The sequence below is a fragment of the Castor canadensis genome, chromosome 2, assembly GCF_047511655.1.
Source record: "Castor canadensis chromosome 2, mCasCan1.hap1v2, whole genome shotgun sequence".
NCBI lineage: Eukaryota > Metazoa > Chordata > Mammalia > Rodentia > Castoridae > Castor > Castor canadensis.
In genome coordinates, this window is record NC_133387.1 from 131,917,764 (window position 1) to 131,937,800 (window position 20,037).

The following is a 20,037-nucleotide window of genomic DNA, read 5'->3' on the forward strand; positions in this document are numbered from 1 at the left end:
TATCAACAGGCTCCTGGAAGGGGAAAGAGCACTGAATCCTGGTCTCTCTGTAGCCACTTGCAAACAGCTCTACACACTCATGGTAGGCATGGAAGCTGGGGCCAACTTTCTGAAGGAAAATTTAGGCATCATCTTTTAAAATGCACTCTCCCTTTAGCAAACCCTTGGAATTTGGACTTGTAGAAGTATGCCAAAATAAATATACAAGGATGCACACTGAAGCACTATTTATACTAGGTACCCACCAGAACCAGCCAAATGTCCGACAGCCAGACCCATTAAAAACATTATGACAGCTGTAATCCCTGCACTCAGGAAGTGGAAGCAGGAGGATTTCAAGTTTAATGCCAGCCTGGGTTACATAATGAGACCCTGTCTCAAAAAAAAAAAAAATTATGATAGACAGAGGTCTCTGATACTGACTTAGAAAGAAACCTTTAGGGTAATGTGAGTGAAAAAAACAATACTCAGCTGGGTGCCATGGCTCATGCCTGTAAGTTTGGCTAGCTGGGAGGCTAAGATCAGGAGGATCGCAGTTCGAGGCCACCCAGGTAAATAGTAAGACTCCATCTCCAAAATAACCAGAGCAAAATGTATTGGAGTGTGGCTCAAGTGATAGAGTGCTTGCTGGCCTACTTTTAGTTCCATCTTTGTATGTCTCTAATATTCCCTAAGATGCATGTGTGCGTGTACACACACAGACACAATTTTTCCCTTTGAGACAGGGTCTCACGATGTAGCCCAGGCTGGCCCTTGGACTCGAGATCCTCCTTTCTCAGCTTTCCAGGTAGCTGGAATTATAAGGTTCCACCACCATGCCCAGTTCTAATATTTATTTTTTTATTTTTGTTTTTTGAAACAGGTTCTGGATAGCCTACTAACCTTGAACTAGTGATCTTGCCTTAGTAAATTTCTTATATTAGCAAAAAAACAAACATAGCTACCAAGATTCTTTTTCACCTATGACCTACCGAGCTAGTATAAGTAAAAATAGGGTACAAATCATAAAATCTGCCTCTGTCCCTCCTGTTCTATACAGGTTACCAGCTGCTGAAGCTCCTGAGAGGCACAGCTAACTACAAGTTCAGATGGAACTAATAAATACTTTTACACCCAAGTGTGCTAAATAAGAACCTTCCCAGGCAGGCAGCCAGCATCCACGAAGGGAGAGCCCACCGGTCAGGGCCTGACTCAAGGCCTACCTCCTAGCCCAGGATCTTTGAGGTTGTGCTGCCACCTGCTGGGGCATACCTGCACCTGCCAGGGCAACCTCAAGCTAGTTTGTCTCTCCAGATGGGGTTCAAACAGGCAAGAATGGCTGGCTCCCAGCACAGGCCTGGCGTAGTGCTCGTGAGTGTATAATGTGCCTTCTTGTCTATGCACACCTGGCCTGCCTGCTTACTGCCCTACCCCTGATTTTACTATTGAAAAATGACAATGATAAGGGAAGGGGAGGTGACAGCTTTCTAGACAGTCTTCTATTTGCAATGTCATCTTTACTCTCTAGGCTGTGTATCACTTGTCTTTTCTCCCTGTCACTGCTTCTACTGTGTCCCCAGGTAGATTTCCTTTTCATTTTAAGCCAAACCTTTATTGAACATTTTTTATATTCTAGGACCTTTTGCTTTTTTAAGTAAAACAATATAAAAAAACCTTTTTCTGCCATCTTGGAGCCTGTGGAGGGCCTGCTGGGAACAGGACTTCTAAAAGGCAAATATGTCTGGAAGGCTATGGTGCAAGGCCATTTTTGCTGGCTATAAGCGGGGTCTCCGGAACCAGAGGGAGCACACGGCTCTTCTTAAAATTGAAGGCGTTTATGCCCGAGATGAAACCGAATTCTACTTGGGCAAGAGATGTGCTTATGTGTACAAAGCAAAAAACAACACAGTGACTCCTGGTGGCAAACCAAACAAAACCAGAGTGATCTGGGGAAAGGTAACTCGTGCCCATGGAAACAGTGGCATGGTTCGGGCCAAGTTTCGAAGCAACCTTCCTGCTAAGGCTATTGGACACAGGATCCGTGTGATGCTGTACCCCTCAAGGATTTAAACTAAAGAAAAGTAAATAAAGTGAATTTGTGCTCTTCTGTTTTTAAAAAAAAAATATATATATATATATATAAATATATAAAATGGAGTGGCTCATGCAGTAGAGCACCTGCCTAGCAAACACGAGGCCCTGAGTTCAAACCCCTGTGCCGCAAAAAAAATAAATTATATGTAAAGTTAAAAAACAACTGTTCTTTTCCCATCTCCTCTCTCCAAGATTTACTGGACAGTGGGGGGGTCCTTCCAACTCGTCCTCTGGACCACACCATACACGGAAGCACACAGGGAACACACTCACGGAGTGTGGGGCACTGTGGCTTCTCTGAGATGGTAAGGGAAGAGGTGAGGGGAGAGGCCCGGAGTCTTCCAGCAGTCCGCCCAGTGTCTATGGCCTCACGGGCAACGCTGCCCTGAGGTGAGCCTCCTGGGCATAGGATTAGTAGGCCTGCCCTCCTGATATATGGGGATGTTGTACAAGATTTTCACTTTTGTATCCTGGGGCTCTTTTAAAGCAGTTCTTGTGTTCTCTTTTGATAAACCTGAGAGGGGAAGGAAAAGGGAGAGAGGAGAGCGAGAGAGACAGAGAGACAGAGAGAGAGAGAGAGAGAGAGAGAGAGAGAGAGAGCAGGGTGTGGTGGGCTGGGAAGGCAGCTATGTCACCACTACAGCACCACTGCACTTCCTTTTTCTTTTCCTTTGTTTTTGAGACAGTACTTTATGGATTTTATTTTCAAGGAATGTTTTCTGTTTTATAATCCATTTTGGAAAAATATCAGAAAATTTACTTTTCACTTCAATAGAGAAGCAAAACTGTTCAAACTAAAAAAATTATGTTACAAGGGGAAATTTATCTATGTATCAATTTGCTTCCCTATTAATATGTGGAGGAAGAGAAGTGTTTTAAGCTACAATCAAAAGTAATGGAAGAAGACTGTACGACAAAAATAGATTGATGTAACTAAATTTTAGTGAGACTTGGAATGTAACCAAATAAATGAAACTGGTGCCAAGCAGAAGAGAAGACAAGACTAAAAGATGGTAACGTTAACTCAGGAATGACAATGAACACGCACAAAGTTTACAAGAGTCATAAGACAGAGAGTAGAACAATTAGAAGAGAAAGCTCTGTGGTGCTCATTCTGAGCAGGCCCAGATGGGGTAGCTTCCTGAGTTCAAGGGCAATGACAGTCATCCCAGCTAGAAAAGAGGTATAAATGGGAGGATCAAGGTCCAGGGCTGGTCTCTAACCTCAATCCTCCTGTTCAGTATAGTCTCCAAGTAGCTAGGATTTACAGGAGTGAGCCTTCAGTGCTCAGTGAGGTAGATAGTTATTATACTCATTTAACAAACAAGGAGCCAGGCATGGTAGCTCACATCTGTAATCTGTTATTCAGGAGCTGGATCTCAGGAAGATCTTGATTCGAGGTCAGTCTGGGCAAAAAGTTAGTGAGCTCCCATTCCAATAAACAAGCTGGGTGGGTGTGGTGGTTCACACTATAATCCCAGCTATGCAGGAGACATGGGTAGGAGGATTGAGGTCTGAAATCCACCCCCAGCAGAAACATGAGACCCTATCTGAAAAATAACCTAAAAGCAAAAGGCTGGAGGCGTGGCTCAAGAGGTAGTATGCAAGTCCATGAGTTCAAAACCCCAGTACTACCACAAAAATAAAAAATAAGGAAACTGACATAATGAGGGCTTAATTATGATAGTGAAAACCAATTCAATAAAAAAAACCTTTGTAATCATTGTTTCAAATAGAAACCATTTTACTCCAGCTGAATACCACAGAAACAAAAGTGCCCCCGAACCATATCATCACAGGCGGAATGGAGAGCCCAGGCTTCTGCCCTCACCAGGCTGTAAGGAAGCACCTCAAACTGCCACCAAGGTGGCATCAGAGAAGGCCAACTAGGGAGCTGGGACTTCCATCCCTGCCAAATGGAAATAAAATCCTTAAAGAGGGCTACAGTTGATATTCATCTTCTACAACGAGCTGGTATTACTTTATTACTATTTTTGAGACAGGGTCTCACTGTGCAGCACAGGCTGCCCTCAGACTTGAGATCCTACTGGGTCTGCCTCCCAAGGGCTGGATTATAGCCATAAGGCACCACACCAGGCCTGAGAAATGCATTTTCAAATCCAGATTCTTCCACATACTAATGACATGACCTTGGGCAAGTGAGAAAAATAAACCCTACACCCAAGAAGCTGTTGGAAGGATCAAAGAAAATAGTGTGACACCCTACAAAAAAACCTGTCCCTCACCCACTCCTGGAAGGGGGTGGTGTAAGCCCCAACACCAGACCAGCAGGATTGCCAACCTGTCAGGAACTTCAGTCACAGTGGGCACAGGTGAACCCAGTTTGAATTCTCTTGGTGGACAGAGCTGATTTCAAGTTTGCTAGAGACAATCCTAAAATTCAAACCTTGGTTAGTCCCCAGGATCTCAGAAATATGCTCATTCAGAGTAGAGGGCATGGGTCAGTAGCCTGAGATTTTCCAGAGTACCACAAACCAAAACCCCGTTGGTTAAGAATGTTGGTCAAGTATGTCTGTCTTGATTAACTAGTTGGTATATTTAGCTGCTAAGTCTGCCCTGGGCAGGGCCCATTCCTTGGTTTGAGCTTGGAAGGCCAATTTTGACTTTGAACCAGTTGGCCTGGAGTTTGGTGCTTTGTGTTATAAACTGGCTTTCCAGCTTCATCCAGTCCTCAAGTGACTGCTGCCAGAAGAATTTCTCATCAGATAAAGACAACTCTCCCAGAGTAGGCCTTTGAAAAAGCTTCCTGTTCAGTATTGTTTACTGGAAAATAACTTTACCTTATGAGCAGGTCAAGAGGTTGGATTCAGGGTAAAAAGGTGTGACAAAAACTGGAGAAAACAAAGAATTCCTACCCATGTAACAAGGCTGGATAAAAGTGGGACCCCAGGCTAGAAGCTCCTCTAGGAAGCTACAGGTGCTGGGTCCCTTAGGTGGAGAGGTTGGAGTAGCTACTGCAAGCTGCTCAGGGCTCCCAGACTCTCTCCAGCACTTGCAGCTCTCCCTCTTCTCCTATACGTTCCCCTCATTCCCATGGTCTCTCCAGCACTCCAGAGACTTCACAAAAAGAGTTGGGCAACAGTTAAGAAGTTCCCACCCCTGTGTCTTCAAGGCACAGCCTGAGAATGACAAAGGTCTCTTCAAGGTAAGCCCTGCAATGACTTTACAATTTGCTTCTAGAAGTTTGCTCTTTCTCCTAACATCTTTCTAAAATCTTACTGCCAGTCTCCTCCCTTTTTCTGTGTAGGACACTAGTTGAGTTTCATTTATCTTCCATACCTCAGGTTCACATCGGAACATCAACTATTCCAGGGCCACTGAGACCAAAGCCATGCTTTTGTCAACCTTCCAGGGATGGCAATGACATGAAATTCCACTTCTTTCAGACTTCCTCTGCTACTCACCTCTCCACACAGTGATTGCCAGGTGCTAGAACTTTCCTAGATGGGCTCCTAATCTACAGTTTCTTTTCTGGTATGGTCTGGAAAAACCATTGAGCTGTAGCTCAAATGACAGCATAGGGCTACGGGGCGGGGGGAGGGGGAGGGGAGGGGAGGGGGGACGGGAGGTGGGGGGGGACCTCATAAATACAGCAAATGTGCTTCGGGGGCAGGGCCCAGGACGGTGCACTGAACAACACCTGGTACTTAAGTAGGCACACAAAATACAAGTACAAGGCCACAACTATGTCACTTGCTTCAGGCCCACTGAGTAGAAGAAGTGTGTGCACCCTGACCCTAGGAGACCTTACTTCTACTTCACAATTTCCCTTTCTACCTGCTAACACCTCTCTTGAGAAAACAAGTTCTGGAAAAGGGAAGAACTTACTAAAGCAGACTGCCAGGACAACCACAGTGGGAACTAAAAGCTATTTCCCAACAGTGACTCACATCACAGAAGGGAAGAATGAGTGAAGAACTGGCCACCACTGGCCCTTGCCCTTTTCCCTTTCCCCGGAAGCTCCAGAACTAGTTCTACCACTTTAAGCAACCTGAGCCCAGCAAAGGGGGTAGGGGCGGGCTGAGAACTGGGTCTCCCGCAACCTCCACTGGGCTTTGCCCCAGACATCCCACAGGGCCTCTGACTACCTCCTGCCTCCAGTTTCATCTCTTGAGGGGAAGGAACTACTGACTCACCCAGAAAAGCAAGGGCTGGGGGACCCAATAAATAGAAAATAGCCATCATTAACTTAAAAGAAAGGTGCCCTACAAAGAAGAGATCATTATTTTTTAAAAGGTTGCTGTTCTTTCTTATAATAAAACTTGGAGCCAGGTAAGTAACAGGTACAAGTAATTAGGCCCAGTTCTCAGATAAGGACACACTGGGAGGCAGTTCTATGTGACCACAGGGACAAAATGAACAAACCATCCAGGTGAATCAGCTAGAAATCCATTACCAGGCCCAGTTCAGAAAGGGGAACAGTCTGTAATCACAGCCTGGGCAGTCATCACCTTCCCTCACTAGCAGGAACACCAGAGGTAATGTGACTGATATCATAGGCAGGAAGTGAACACAGACAGAGCTCTGTGAACTTACCTAAGAGTACCCTCGGCCTGGAAGATTGGTCAGTTTTACTTACTCCTTACAACCTGTGGCCCACACTGAACAGTACCATGAAGAAGTCCAGGAATACCTGACCACTTCAGAGACTGTGGCTGCTCCCAAGGCTGTACACAAAACAGGGAGGCAGCCACCTCCCTGATCTCCAGCAGCCTCCTGAGCTCAATGCCCCAAAATGTGAGCCTCTGGTGGTACTGAGATGATTCTGGGAGAACTTGGACCTCACACCAACATCTCTCTCAAGCTGCTAAAAATGGCTCATTGCCCAGACTCAGGACAGAGAGCTGTGCCACCCGAAACAACTGAGATTATGTAAAAAGCCTGGTCCATTTCTCCCAAAGCCTGGCCTATGGCACTTAAGATCTGGGTCCTCAGCCTATCCCTGATCTGCCCTCCTCAAACCAGCTATCCCCTGGAACCCAGTCCACAGCCCTCCTCAGCTGCCACCCTTTTCTCAGGCCTTAACTCCTCCTTCCCACTCTCTCCCTAAGAACCTCTATCTCAGGCTCAGACCCCCAAACACTTTCCCACCATCACTCTCAGACTGGAGATTCCCAACCCCCAGATCTGCCAGACAACCTAGGTCTGGCTGCTCCCAGTCTCCCCACTGCAGCTGTTGACCTCAACCTGTAGAGACTTGGGTCCCAGCCCCCAGAGTGACTCTCTGTCCAGTCTCTGACCTCATCCAAGTACCTGGTGTTTCCTACAGCTCATTCATTTCTCCCCTAGCCCACACGCCCTATTCACCAGTTTCCTTTATAAACAAATTAATATTAGTAAAGGGAAGTGTATAAATTAAACTTAAGTAACAGTACTCAGGAACTGCAAAGATGGGGAAAGTGGCTATGTGAGCGGAAAACTACTGGGGTCTAACTGTGAGCCTTGTGCTCGCTAGGCAGGCTCTCTACTACTTCAGGCATGCCTCCAGCCCTTTTTTCATTGGTTATTTTTGGGATAGGGTCTCGCTTTATGTCTGGGCTGGCTTGAACTGTGATTCGCCTACCATTCCCTTCCCCAGAGCTAAGATGACAGGCATGCGTCACAATGCCCAAAATGGAAAATCTTTGAATGCTGCCTGAGCTAAGATGGAAGGTGCACTGCACAGTTTGAACACACATTGCAATGCACTTCCTCAACCTTTCCAGCTCAGTTCACTCCTGCTAAGTTTACCAAGGCAAGGCAACCTCTATTTGTGTCACTGGCTCTCTGGGGCCCACAGTCTCTAGTTGCCCTAATTACTCGTGAGGTGTAGGTCATGGAAAAAACTGAAAGAGGAGCAGAAAGTTCAGGTTTGGGCAAGGGCTCTTCATTTACTGCCTCTTTAGCTGAGCCAATCAATTAAACTCTTTGAGTCTTAGTTTTCTCATCTATAAATTGGAGTAATACTTCTTGCCTACCTCACAGCCTTGTTTTGAAAGTCACATCAAATGAGAGAATTTATGTGAAAGCACTTTGGTATCATATAAAAGTGAGGCATTATCTTGAATGCTAATGAATGGGTTACAGCTTACAAACAGAAATGAATCATTCCTTTGACTTAACAGACAGCCAAGTAACTTCAAAATTCCAGAGCTTCGGCCAGACAGCTTCAACTAGTGGTGAGTTAAACATCACAGAGATACAGAGGACTTGGACTGGGTGCTAGGATTGCCTGATAAGGCCCTGGGTGAAGGAGCCTGTGTCTTGCAGGGAAACCAAGCTCAGTGTTCAACCTCAGTCTCAGCACCTGGCTGGAGGGAAGAGGCTTTGGGAGGGATCCCCCTGGAAGACAAGGGCTTTCAGGCATACCTCAAATGTACAAATGGCCCCCGGTGCCTTCAGGATCAAGTCTAACCATCCTATGACCTAGAGGCCCAAACACTTGCCAGATTCATCTCCTGCAACATCCTCAACAAACTGTAGGCAGTGCCCATTCCTTGTCCTGTCAAGCACTATCACTGCTGTACCTTCACCCCACATTGCTCCCTCAAGCCCTGTTCTGCTGTCCTCAAAGTGATTCTTCCTAAGTTTTTAAGAAACTATGTTGATGCGTCACATTCTAAGATATAAGAGAAATATATAGTTTAAATAAATGTATTAACTAACATACAGATAAAAATTATAACCTCCCTCTCTGAAAATGTCAATATGAAGTTTCCCTGGTAGTTTTCCTGATCCACAGACTTAAAATTTGGGTCTTTAAAGAGCAGGAGGATATGGTGGCACAAGCCTATAATCCCAGTATTCAGGAGTCTGAAGCAGAAGAATCAGAAAATTCAAGACCAGCCTAGGATACATAGCAAGACCCTGGCTCAAAAAACAAAATAAGCTAGGTGCCAGTGTCTCATTCCTGTAATCCTCGCTACTCAGGAGGCAGAGATCAGGAGGACCGCTGTTCGAAGCGAGCCAGGTAAATAGTTCATGAGACCCTCTATCTCAAAAAAAAAAAAAAATCACAAAAAAAAAAGGGCTGATGGAGTGGCTCAAGGTGTAGGCCCTGAGTTCAAGTCCCAGTACTGCAAAAAAAAAAAAAGGGGGGGGGCTTCAAATGAAGAGCAAGGCTGCTACAGACAAGAGAAAGACAGATTTAGATGAGTAAGAATATCACACTGAGCTCCAGTCTGGGTCTGATGCTCACTCTTTGTATGGTCTTAGATGCCTTTCCTAACCTCTCTGGACCAATGAAAGGGTAAATGACCATGAAGATTCCCTCCTAACTCTGCTGTGATAGATTCTTTTCTTCCCTACAGTCCTGCACAAAAACATCTCCTAAGGGAAGCCATCCCCAAGTCTGCCAATCATCTGAATCATGTCTTTCTCTTTGTTCCTACAGAATTTTCCTTGTATACTTTTATTGAACCTTTTTCATTCTGTCTCAGAGCTCACTGCTTACTACCCTGTGTGAGCTGCCAGAGATCAAAAGCGCTATCTTACTCAGCACTCAGGCCCCACCCTGCCAATGCAGAACCCTGTCCACGCAGAACCCTGTCCACAGTGATGAAACTCCATGAACGCTGATTTCAATGAAACACTGAACTCTGGTGACCCTCAATTTTGTTCCACTTGATTCCCCATCTCCTTTCTCCCCTGACTCCTGCCTCAATTGAGAATTACTTGTTGTTAGTGAATCAGCACTGACCTGTCAGGACTGGAATGAGAAACAGAGGAAGGGTAGAGGCCAACCTTGACCATGAATTAAAGGTGATTTCTCTATGACTTTAAAATTTGCAAAGAAGCCAGACATGGTGGCACAGGCCTGTAATCCTAGTACTTGGTTAAACTTGAGACCAGCCTGGGCTACTTGGTGAGACTATGTTTCTATCTCAAAAGAAACAAACTAACAAAAACCAACCAATATCAATTAAAATAGCAAGAACTACCTTGTAGTGAGGCTCACTCTGTGCCAAGCATTGTGCTAAGTACTTTAGGTAGATCAAGCCTCACAAGAATGCAATGAAGGAAGGAAGTCATCCTTTTTATTTTGCAGATGCAGATAGGGAAACCAAGGCAGAAGAAGTTAAATATTTGCTCAAGGTCACCAACTAGGTAAGTCATGAAGCCAGTATCCAGGTAGTCTGACTCCAAAGTTCACATTCTTAGCTGTAACTGCTAGTTGTACAAAGGTGATTATAAAGGCACACTTACAGCCCTCAGCATCGCTCAGTGTTAGGATTCCCATTCATTTTCAACATGTGGAAGATGAGACAAGCAACAATTCTTTTTTTTTTTTTTGCAGTACTGGGACTTGAACTCGGGGCCTACACCTTGAGCCACTCCACCAGCCCTTTTTTTGTGATGGGTGTTTTCAAAATAGGGTCTTGTGAACTATTTGCCTGGGCTGGCTTCGAACCGTAATCCTCCTGATATCTGCCTCCTGAGTCACTAGGATTACAGGTGTGAGCCACCGGCAGGGCCCAGCAACAAGCAACAAGTCTTGATCTCACCTAATATTAATTATAAACTTGCTGAGCACCTAGGATTACACTTGTAATTATACAGGAGGCAGAGATCAGGAGGATTGTGGTTTGAGGCCAGCCCAGGAAAATAGTTCCTGACACCCTATGTCAAAAAAAACCTTTACAAAAAAGGGCTGGTGGAATGGCTCAAGGTGTAGGCCCTGAGTTCAAACCCCAGTACCACAAAAAAAAAAAAAAAAAAAAGAAAGAAAAGAATGCATCAAGGGCTAGGCATCATTCAAGGTGCTAGAGACCTAGCATTAAGCAAAACAGAAGTGCCTTCCTGGATTTTTTACATGCTAATGGGAAAAACCAATGGTAAACAAATGGGTATGTAATATAGTATGTAGTGGTGAGAGCTAATACTTAGAAACTCAAAGCAGAATAAGTGTGGAGCAGTTAATTTAATCAGCTGATCAAGGGAAGCCTCGATGAGGGGGGATACTTGAATGAAAACCTGAGTAAGGTATCTGAGTGAGATATACAACTGCCCAGTGTAAGACTGAGCCAGCAGAAGAACCATAAAGTATAAAAAGCCCTAAAGCAGGACTGTTAGGTGAGTTTGAAACAAACAAACATAAACTCAAAGGAGGCTGGGCACTAGTGGCTCACACCTGTAATCCTACCTACTTGGGAGGCTGAGATTGGAAGAAGTGTGGTTTGAGGCCACACGAGGCAAACAGTTCATGAGATACCCCCCACCACCACCACCAAAATGGACTGGAGCATGACTCAAGGCTGCCTGCAAGCCCTGAGTTCAAACCCCACTCCCACCAAAAAAGTAACAACAACAACAAAAAAAACAAAAAAGAAAAAGAACAAGTTTTGGTAAGGAAGAGGAGAAAATGGAACCTTTGTATATGGCTGGTGGGAAGGTTAAATGTTGCAGCTGCTATGGAAGACAGTATGGTAGTTTCTTAAACTATTATACATAGTATTATTATCTAGCAATTCCACTTCTGGGTTTATACCCCAATTTTTTTTTCAGTACTAGGGACTGAATTCACAGTCTTGTGCATGCTTGATGAGCACTACCACCGAGTTATTCCCAGCCCCACAAAATAATTGAAAGTAGGGACTCAAACAGATGTGTATGCCTATATTCATATCAGCATTGTTCACAATAGCCAAAAGGTGAAACAATCCAAATATCCATCAACAGATTAATGAATAAACAAAAGGTGGCATGTGCATAAAATGGAATATTATCAGTCTTCAAAAGGAAGGAAATTCTGACACATGCTACAACAAGGTTGAATCTTAAAATCATTAAGTCAAGTGAAATCAGCCAGATAAAAAGGAATCATATATCAATCATTCCACTTATATGAGGTACACAAAATAGTCAAATTCATAAATGGAAAACAGAATAGTGGTTGCGAGAGGCTGGAGGCAGGAAAGGGTTAATAGGGAGTGACATTTATTTGGTATGGGGTTTCAGTTTGGAATGATGGGAACTTCTGAAGATGAATGGTGGGGGCAGTTCCATTACAATGTAAATGTGCTATTGCCATTGAAAATCTTACTTAAAAAGGAGTAAAATGTATATTTTGTTACATATGTATGTTTATCATAACTTAAAAAACAAAACAAAAGGGGGGCTGGGATGTAGCTCGGTGGTACAGCGCTTACCTAGCATGAGTGTGGCCCTGGGTTCGATCCCAGCACCAAAAAAGAAAAGACAAAAAAAAAAAAAAAGGAAACGAAAGGAAAAAAGAGGAAGGTTCATGGAGTTGAGCAAGGGCAGATTGGTAGGGAATGTGCAGAACAAGCAATTAGTGTCTTCAGAGTTCATCTTAACATCAATGAAAGCCACTCTGTGACAAGAGGTGACAAAATCTAACTACCACTTTAAAGCCTCACTCTGGCTGCTGTGTGAAAAGGATCAAGGGGAAAGACCAGAAACAGCAGAAGGGTTAGAAGCCCAAGGCAGTCACCAAGGTAACTCCTGAGATTACTGTGGAATCACTCAGGAGAGTAGCAGATGGCATTAATTCCCAACCTAGTCTCATCTTGGCAGGCTTTTCTTGGTACCCAACCCCAGGAATGTGTGAGAAATTAGGGCTGACTGCTTTAGTCACTAGCAAGAGATTGGCCTTCTTCCCAGGAGCAAACCTAGGTCAATTCAAGGCTTCCTACAGGAAAACAACAACTTGTGATTCCTGTGAATAGTAGTGTTCAGCTCACCTGTGGGCCTCACAGGTTTGTAGTGAGTAGAGGGAAGAATTTGCAGAAGGACTCCTTCTGCATACAGGAAGCTAGAGTTGGACTGTTCCCTAATGGAATTAGCAAATGGTTATATAAAGGGACAGAGTAACACTTGTAGGAGGTCACATATTTTCTTTGGGACATGTTTTTTGGTGGTTTTGTTTCGTTTTGGTTGATGATCATCAGATTAAATTGTTTCATTACCATATGGATCCCATGATAATTGCTGGATCATACGGTAATTCTATGTTTAATTTTTTGAGGAATCACTATACCATTTTCACAGTGGCTACACCACCAGCAATGTGCAAGGGTTTCAATTAATCTATGCGTTTGCCCATACTTGGGTTTTTTGTTTGTTTTCTCATAATCGCTATCCTAGTGGGTGTGAAGTAGTATCTCACCCTGATTTCAATGAACAGTGACACAGTCACGAATGAAGTTTAGCTTCATTTTATATGTTTATTGACCATTTAGTTGTCCATTGTAGTTCTTGGTCTCTTGGGTGGGGAGGACCTGGGGGTTTTTTTGAACTAAGGGCCTCAGGCTGGCTAAGCAGGTGCTCTACCACTTGAGCCTCTCTGCCAGTCCTTTTTTGTGTCAGGTATTTTCAAAATAGGGTCTCTAGAACTATTTGCCCAGCTGGCTTCAAACCTTGATCCTCCTGATCTCTGCCTCCTTAATAGCTAGGATTATAGCTCTTGGCCCATTATTTAATTGAGTTGTTTGGGTTTTGTGTGTTGTTGAATTATGTTTTATTTGCTTGTTACAACCTTTTAAACATGTAGAAGACATTTTGAATACATGGGTCATTAAAAAAAAAAAGTCATGGCCATTTGACTCCAGAAACTAGTGTTCCCTACTCTTTGATTTTACATTTGGGGAAAACTGAGAGAGGTAGGGACTGCCCTAGGTCTCTTGATTCTCAAGTCAAGTTGTTGTAGTGAGGCAGGCTATAAGTTGGAAAAGTTTGGGGCTCATGTAGGTTACCTAGGGATGGCCCAGACTACCCACACCTGGCTGGGAACTGTCCATTCCCCACCACTTGTTCATTATTGAGTGGGAATCTCCCAGGTCTGTCCTCCCTATGGGTCAGTGTAGGTTTTAAAAGCACCTGAAAAAGAAAAGCATGAGCTCTCTGCCAGCAGACTCCACCTGCACCCACCATGCCCCCTTTGTACTTCCCTTTCCCTAACTTTTAATAAACCCCATTTACACCCACAAGTTCTGCTTGGATTCTTCCACACTGGAACGCAAGAACCAAGGTCTTCTGAAAACACCATTTGCTGTTAACAGTAGTAGTCTCTGTAGTTCCTCCTTCATTCCACCCACAAATATTTATTGAGAGCTTACTATATGCCAGTCACCAGGTAAGACGCTGCTATAGAAATGAACTGATCACTCAGATCTTCTCAGAAGTAAGAGTGTGGATGAGAGTAAGGCATAAGGCAAATGATAAAGAGCTGAAAACATACTGGCAAACTAAAAAAAGTTTTGAAAGGAGGAGAACCAGCTGCTGTGAGAGACAGTAACAGGCCGCAGTTCTCTGAGGATACCATTTAAACTGAGTTCTAAAGGATAAGTAAAAACAACCTGGATTAAGAGAAGGGGAGGAAGAGCATTCCTGGCAGAGGGAAAAACATGTAGAAGAGGGTAAGAAATTCTACTGAGTATTTTATTAGGATTTTTAGGGGAGTACCAAGGTCATTTCCTTCTCTGTGAGGAGAATAGATTAGAGAGGCACAATAGAATAGAATAGACTGGAAGCAGGGATATAAGTGGGCTAGACTGGTAATAGAAGAGATGGAGGTCGTGAGCAGGTTTGAGAATCATTTGGGAGGCTGAATCATTAGGACCTGGTGGTGAATTAGATGACAGTGGTGAAAGGAAAGGGAGGTATCAAGAATAATTCAGAACCCGGCACCAATGGCCCACACCTATAATCCTAGCTACTTGGGAGGCTAAGATTGGGATGATCAAGCCTAGCTGGGGAAATAGTTTTAGAGACCCTATCTCTAAAATAACCAGAGCAAAATGGACTGGGGGAGTGGCTCAAGTGGTATAGCACCTGCTTTGCAAATGTGAAGCCCTGAGTTCAAACCCCAGTCCCACCCAAAAAAAAAAAAACAAAAAGAATGACTCAGATTCCTAACTTGAGTGGGGGTATAGCTCATGGTAGAGTACTTGTCTAGCAGGTACAAGACCCTGTGTTCAACCCCCAGCACTGCAAAACAACAACAACAAAATGCTAACTTGAGTGGATGGACAGTGGTGCCATTTACTGAGATGAACAAGTTCAAGGAGGGAGCAGGTTTGCAGACAAAAGTTTGACTTCAATTTTGCAAATACTTTTTTTTTAAATGCAGTGGGTGGGGGAGGGGGGAGAAATGACCCAAGCATTGTATGCACATAAGAATAAAAAAGAAAAATGCAGTGGGGTTTGAAACCAGGGCCTTAGGCAGGTGCTCTACCACTTGAGCCATGCCTCCCAACCACAAATTCAGTTTCAGATGTAGTGAGATTAAGACTCCTGTGAAGCATCCAAATGGAGGGTTAAAACAGGCAGATGGGTATATAGGTCTGGGATTAAGAGAAGTGGCCTGAACAAAAGTCAGATTTGGTGTTGGTGCTCATCACTACCACTGAACTGTGCACGACAGGCCCCAAAAAACACAGTGGAAGGAGCACAGACCTGAATTGGGCATCAGGGCCTCTGGGTTCTACACCCATTCAATTCATCACTAACCCACCCTCTCTGAGCTTCTGCTTCACAGTAATGCAAGGAGGCTGGCCTCGATCAGGGCCTTTTAAACTTTTTTTGTTAACAATTACCTCCCCCTTAAAGATAAATATATAAAAATCATTACACGTGATTTTGGTGGATCACCCAGTTCCTGGAGCCTTTTGCGAAGCCCAAATTAAGAATGCCTAGGTAGGAAATCACCATCTCCTGCAGATATGCGCATACATTATTCACAACAAACAAGACATGGAACTAACCAAAGTGTCCACTGACACTGGTACATGTGCACACACAATAGAATTTTACTCACCCATAAAACGAAGAAAATTCTGTCACTTAAGGTAACAAGGATGAACCTTGAGGACATTATGCTGAGTGAAGTAAGCCAGACACAAAAAGAGCAAATGCTGCATGAGCTCACTTACATGTGCCCCTAAGAAGAAAAACAACTCCACGGCTATATGGACAGACAGTTAAAGTTTAGGCCTTCCTCATAGACACTTTCAATATTTGGTGGTCTTTAGGTTCCTCTAGAGAACATGACAGGTATTACACCAAGAAGAGAGGACACCAGGACCTAGGTATCCCTTGCTTTCTACCAAAAAGTATCCATTACCATGAAGCTAGCCAGTGTATCCACAATGCCAATGGAAATGAGCTGGAAAGGGAGAGAACTGGCTGCCATGAAGGAGGGTGAAATTTTGTTTTGCTTTGGCAGTAGTGGGGTCTGAACTCAGGGCCTCACACTTGCTAGGCAGGCACTCTACCAATTGAGCCCCTCCACCAGTCCAGGCTGCTGTTAACAGCTAAGGCATCTCTGAGGGAGCCACCTACTTTTCAAAGTTTAACTTCTTTTACTCTTTCTGTTAGCTTATATTCTGACAACCTGAACTACACATACTTCCCAGCTCTTGGAATGCCCTTCCTCTACCTTTGCATGTCCAAACTTTACTCATTTTTCAAGGCCTCAATGCCTTCTCTATTTCTCCACCCCTTCTGCCAAGTTAGAAGAAACCTCAGGAATACCTGTGTGAATACCTGTCTAGCCAAGTGCAAGACCCTGAGTTCAGACTCCAGTTCTGCTCCCCCAAATTATGTATCTATATGAAATAAACTTATTATTTTAATAAACTAAAAAAAGAAGCAACCTCAGCCTACTCTGAACATGTACAGTATTGTCTGTACCCCACTTAGGGAACTCATCATGTCTCTCTTGTGTCATAGTTGTGCATGATTCTTACCTCTTACTAAAAGGCAGGAATGATACCTGTTTCCTCTATAAAGACCTTTCTCACTCCTCCCAAGGAAGAACTGGATCCTAGCCACCAAGCCTAGCTCAGGCCTTGGTCTCTCTCTCTTTTTTTTTTTGGTTGGTGGTACTGAGGTTTGAACTAAGGGCCTCATGCTTGCTAGGCAGGTGTTCTACCACGAGATTCATTCCACCACCAGCCGTTTTTTTTTTTTTTTTTGTAGTGCTGGGATTTGAACTAAGGGCCCATCTTGAGCCACTCCACTAGCCCTATTTTTGTGATTTTTTTTTTTTTTTTTTGAGATAGGGTCTCATGAACTATTTGCCCAGGGCTGGCTTCAAACCTTGATCCTCCTAATCTCTATCTCCTAAGCAGCTAGGATTACAAGTGTCCACTCTGCACACTGATGTTGAGTATCTTCTTTAAAATCCACTATGTCATTTCTCTGATTAATATATACATCAAATTGAACATGGTGGTACAGACCTATAATCCCAGCATTTGGGAGACGGAAGCAGGAGGATGGCCATCCTGGGCTACATAACATGTCTCATAAACAATACCAATACACATACACATACAAACACACATCACAGGCTCTCAATTGCTTCCTCAGGAATTCTCAATTTCTGAGCCCTTTCATACCCGCTAGATCTTCTGTAAAATGAGCCAACTAATTTCTTGCCAACAATAAAAAGCTAATTAAACAACTTACAAATGTAAAGCACTTAGAATGTCTAGCACATAGTACACATTACATAGGTAAGAACCAGCTTCGGTCAGGTCTTTTCTGTCAAAGAATTTAATCAGTAATAGCTGCCTTACTAACTCCACTCACTTCATGGACTCAACTTAATCTGATAAAAGTTTTATTAAGAACAAAGGGTTGTTTTTTTTTTAAGTTGTCTAATGTAAACACTGTATTTTACATTTTATAATTATAGTAATTTCACAAATATGAAATTAAAAAGACAAAGGAAATGGCCATTCCTAGAATTTTGGACAAGGGATCTGTTGCCCCCAGAAACAATTCCCTAAAATCAGAATGGACAGTTATTTTGCTGGCAAAACACCCACTTCCAGCCTGTACTTGTATTCTTCCCCAGCTCAGTCTTGTAGCCTCATTTCAGAGCTCCGACATCTGGCTCTGATTGACTGGTGCCGAGTCCCCAAAGCAGAGGGGCATACCAGACGTCTGGGGGGTTGCTGGAGGATCCTCACAAGGCAAGAACACATCTGCTCCATCTGATCCCCAAGGTCAATAAGTTCTACTTGCTCCAGTGTGTCCATGTTCACTTCCATGGATGAGATACTACCCATGGGGGTCTTTGTGACTCAAGATGCAGGTGGGACAGGGGGAAGACAAACTCTATCTCTGGTTGTAAAATGTCCTCAAAGAATTTCTGCCTTTCCCGAAGGCGGAGCTGCTGGCGCTCCAGGGTTGTTAGAGGATTTGGGTCCATGTCAGCCCCCGGCTGTTCCTGATTCCTGGCTCCAGGAAAAAGGGTTGTTAATAAAAGAAAAAAATTCCATTAGATCCCCTGGTTCTGGAGCTGATAACCAAAAACAGTTATTAGCTGGGCACCAGTGGCTCACGCCTGTAATCCTAGCTACTCAGGAGGCAGAGATCAGGAGGATCGAGGTTCAAAGCCAGCCTGGGCAAATAGTTCATGAGACCCTATCTTGGAAAGACCCATCATAAAAAAGGGCTGGTGGAGTGGCTCAAGCTGTAGGCCCCAGGTTTAAGCTCCAGTACCACAAAAAAAAAAAAAAAAAAAAGCCACCTCCCAACCTGTCCTCTTTCTAATTAGCCAACTGGGTAGACTGTGAACCCAAAACCTGCCCAGCCAGGGGCAGTGGAGGGGCAGCTGGAGTCAGATAAAACTTCTGCAGATTTTCAGCCCAGACTTTCTGCTGTGCACCCTTCTGCAGCAGTAATTTTGCCTTCCCTATTGACTTCTGAGTAGTGCCGTCTGTCTTGTGACACCCCAATATCCTAAAGATATTTCTGACACATAGGTGTTCAGCATTACCAATACCAAAAACTTAAGAATTAAGACGTATGAGAGATGTTTTTGGTGCTTCATAGATAGCCACTCTGGCCACTTCTGACTTCAATTGTACCTGAGGGGACATTCTGTGCAGGTTGGCTGCATCTTTTCTAAAGAACCCTGAGTATCCCTGACTTTCTGCCCCAGAGCCTCCTCTTCTCAAAAGCTCCCTTGGTACCTGAACAGGCATCCTAAAAGTACAGGGCCATTTGCAGGCATTCATTTTTATCCAATGAATTACCTATCAGCCTCTCCCGCTTATAATGTTACAACTACCACCACGACCCAGAAGGAAATGACGGACACCTTGCATCCAGCTTGATCAGGGCCTCCCCCGGCCCCAGCACCTTGATCAACACCTAAGGCAGGTAGAACACTAGGCCTTCTGCCTTAACCTTCTGATCCTCTGGGTTTGGGCCACTAACTAGTACATGTTGAACACCGCGCATGTGCTACTTGAAGAGTCAAGAGACTAGATTGGAAAAGAAAACAGACAGCCGACACAGGTCACTCTGCCAAAGCCGGGGGCAGGGGATGCTTGAGACCTGACTTTTCTTCCGCCCCAGGCTCTAAGTGGAATTAAATCAGCCTGCAAAAGAGACTGAAATGAGCCCGATGTGATGGAGTACGTCTGTAATCCCAGTATTGGGGAGGCTGAAGCAAAGGCTGATGGTGCGCAGGCGCAGAGAGGAAACCCGCTTCCCTCTCAGGTTCACCGGGTCCTCTCCCAAGCAGTGGACACAGGGAGAGCACAGCCACCCAGCGCCAGGCGCCCTCAGAGCCCCTCTTCCTCGTGAGGCCTTCTAGTCGTCCAGGAAGGTTCTGGAAGCCCACTTTCTGAGGCCGTCGGGTCGCCCCTTGCTCCCCGCCCCAGGACCCTAACCTGGAGAGCGGGTGCCAGTCACCGCCGGGACAGGAAGTGCCGCCAGACCGCTCAGGATTCTTCGCCACCTTGCTCACCTCTTTGTCCGCTGCCTTTTCCTCAATGCCTAGCAGCGCGTACAGGTCCATCTGTAAGAGCTCCTTGGTCACCGCCATGATTCCAGCCCTGACTGAATTTGTACTACAACTCCCAAGAGTCCTAGCACGTGCGGGGACTGCCTGCTGCGAGCCATCCAAATGGCGCTTAGCCCCCTGGGAATTGGTGTTTTCCGGTCAGTCTTGTCTGACACGGGGAACTGCGCTGCCAGGGATGA

The 20,037-nt window shown here is 44.6% G+C and overlaps 2 protein-coding genes and 1 pseudogene across 3 annotated transcripts in view; 1 reads left to right on the top strand and 2 right to left on the bottom strand.

Moving 5' to 3' along the window:
- The window catches only part of Dnajc17 (DnaJ heat shock protein family (Hsp40) member C17), a 31,682-nt gene extending 11,684 nt beyond the window's left edge, over positions 1-19,998 (bottom strand). Inside the window, exon 1 of one of the 2 annotated variants that reach the window (XM_020176103.2) lies at positions 19,802-19,998. In XM_020176103.2, coding sequence (XP_020031692.1) covers positions 19,802-19,879 — 78 coding nt within the window. In that variant the 5' untranslated portion in view covers positions 19,880-19,998. The remainder of the gene's footprint in view (positions 1-19,801) is intronic. The other variant, XM_020176111.2, reaches the window with a different exon arrangement.
- LOC109694287 (large ribosomal subunit protein eL33) lies at positions 1,636-2,086 on the top strand. Its single transcript, XM_020176136.2, has one exon. The coding sequence runs from the start codon at positions 1,717-1,719 to the stop codon at positions 2,047-2,049; it is 333 nt and encodes a 110-aa protein (XP_020031725.1). The 5' UTR covers positions 1,636-1,716; the 3' UTR covers positions 2,050-2,086.
- On the bottom strand, positions 16,898-19,712 carry LOC141420786 (dysbindin domain-containing protein 2 pseudogene; annotated as a pseudogene).
- Positions 19,999-20,037: the final 39 nt, after the last annotated feature.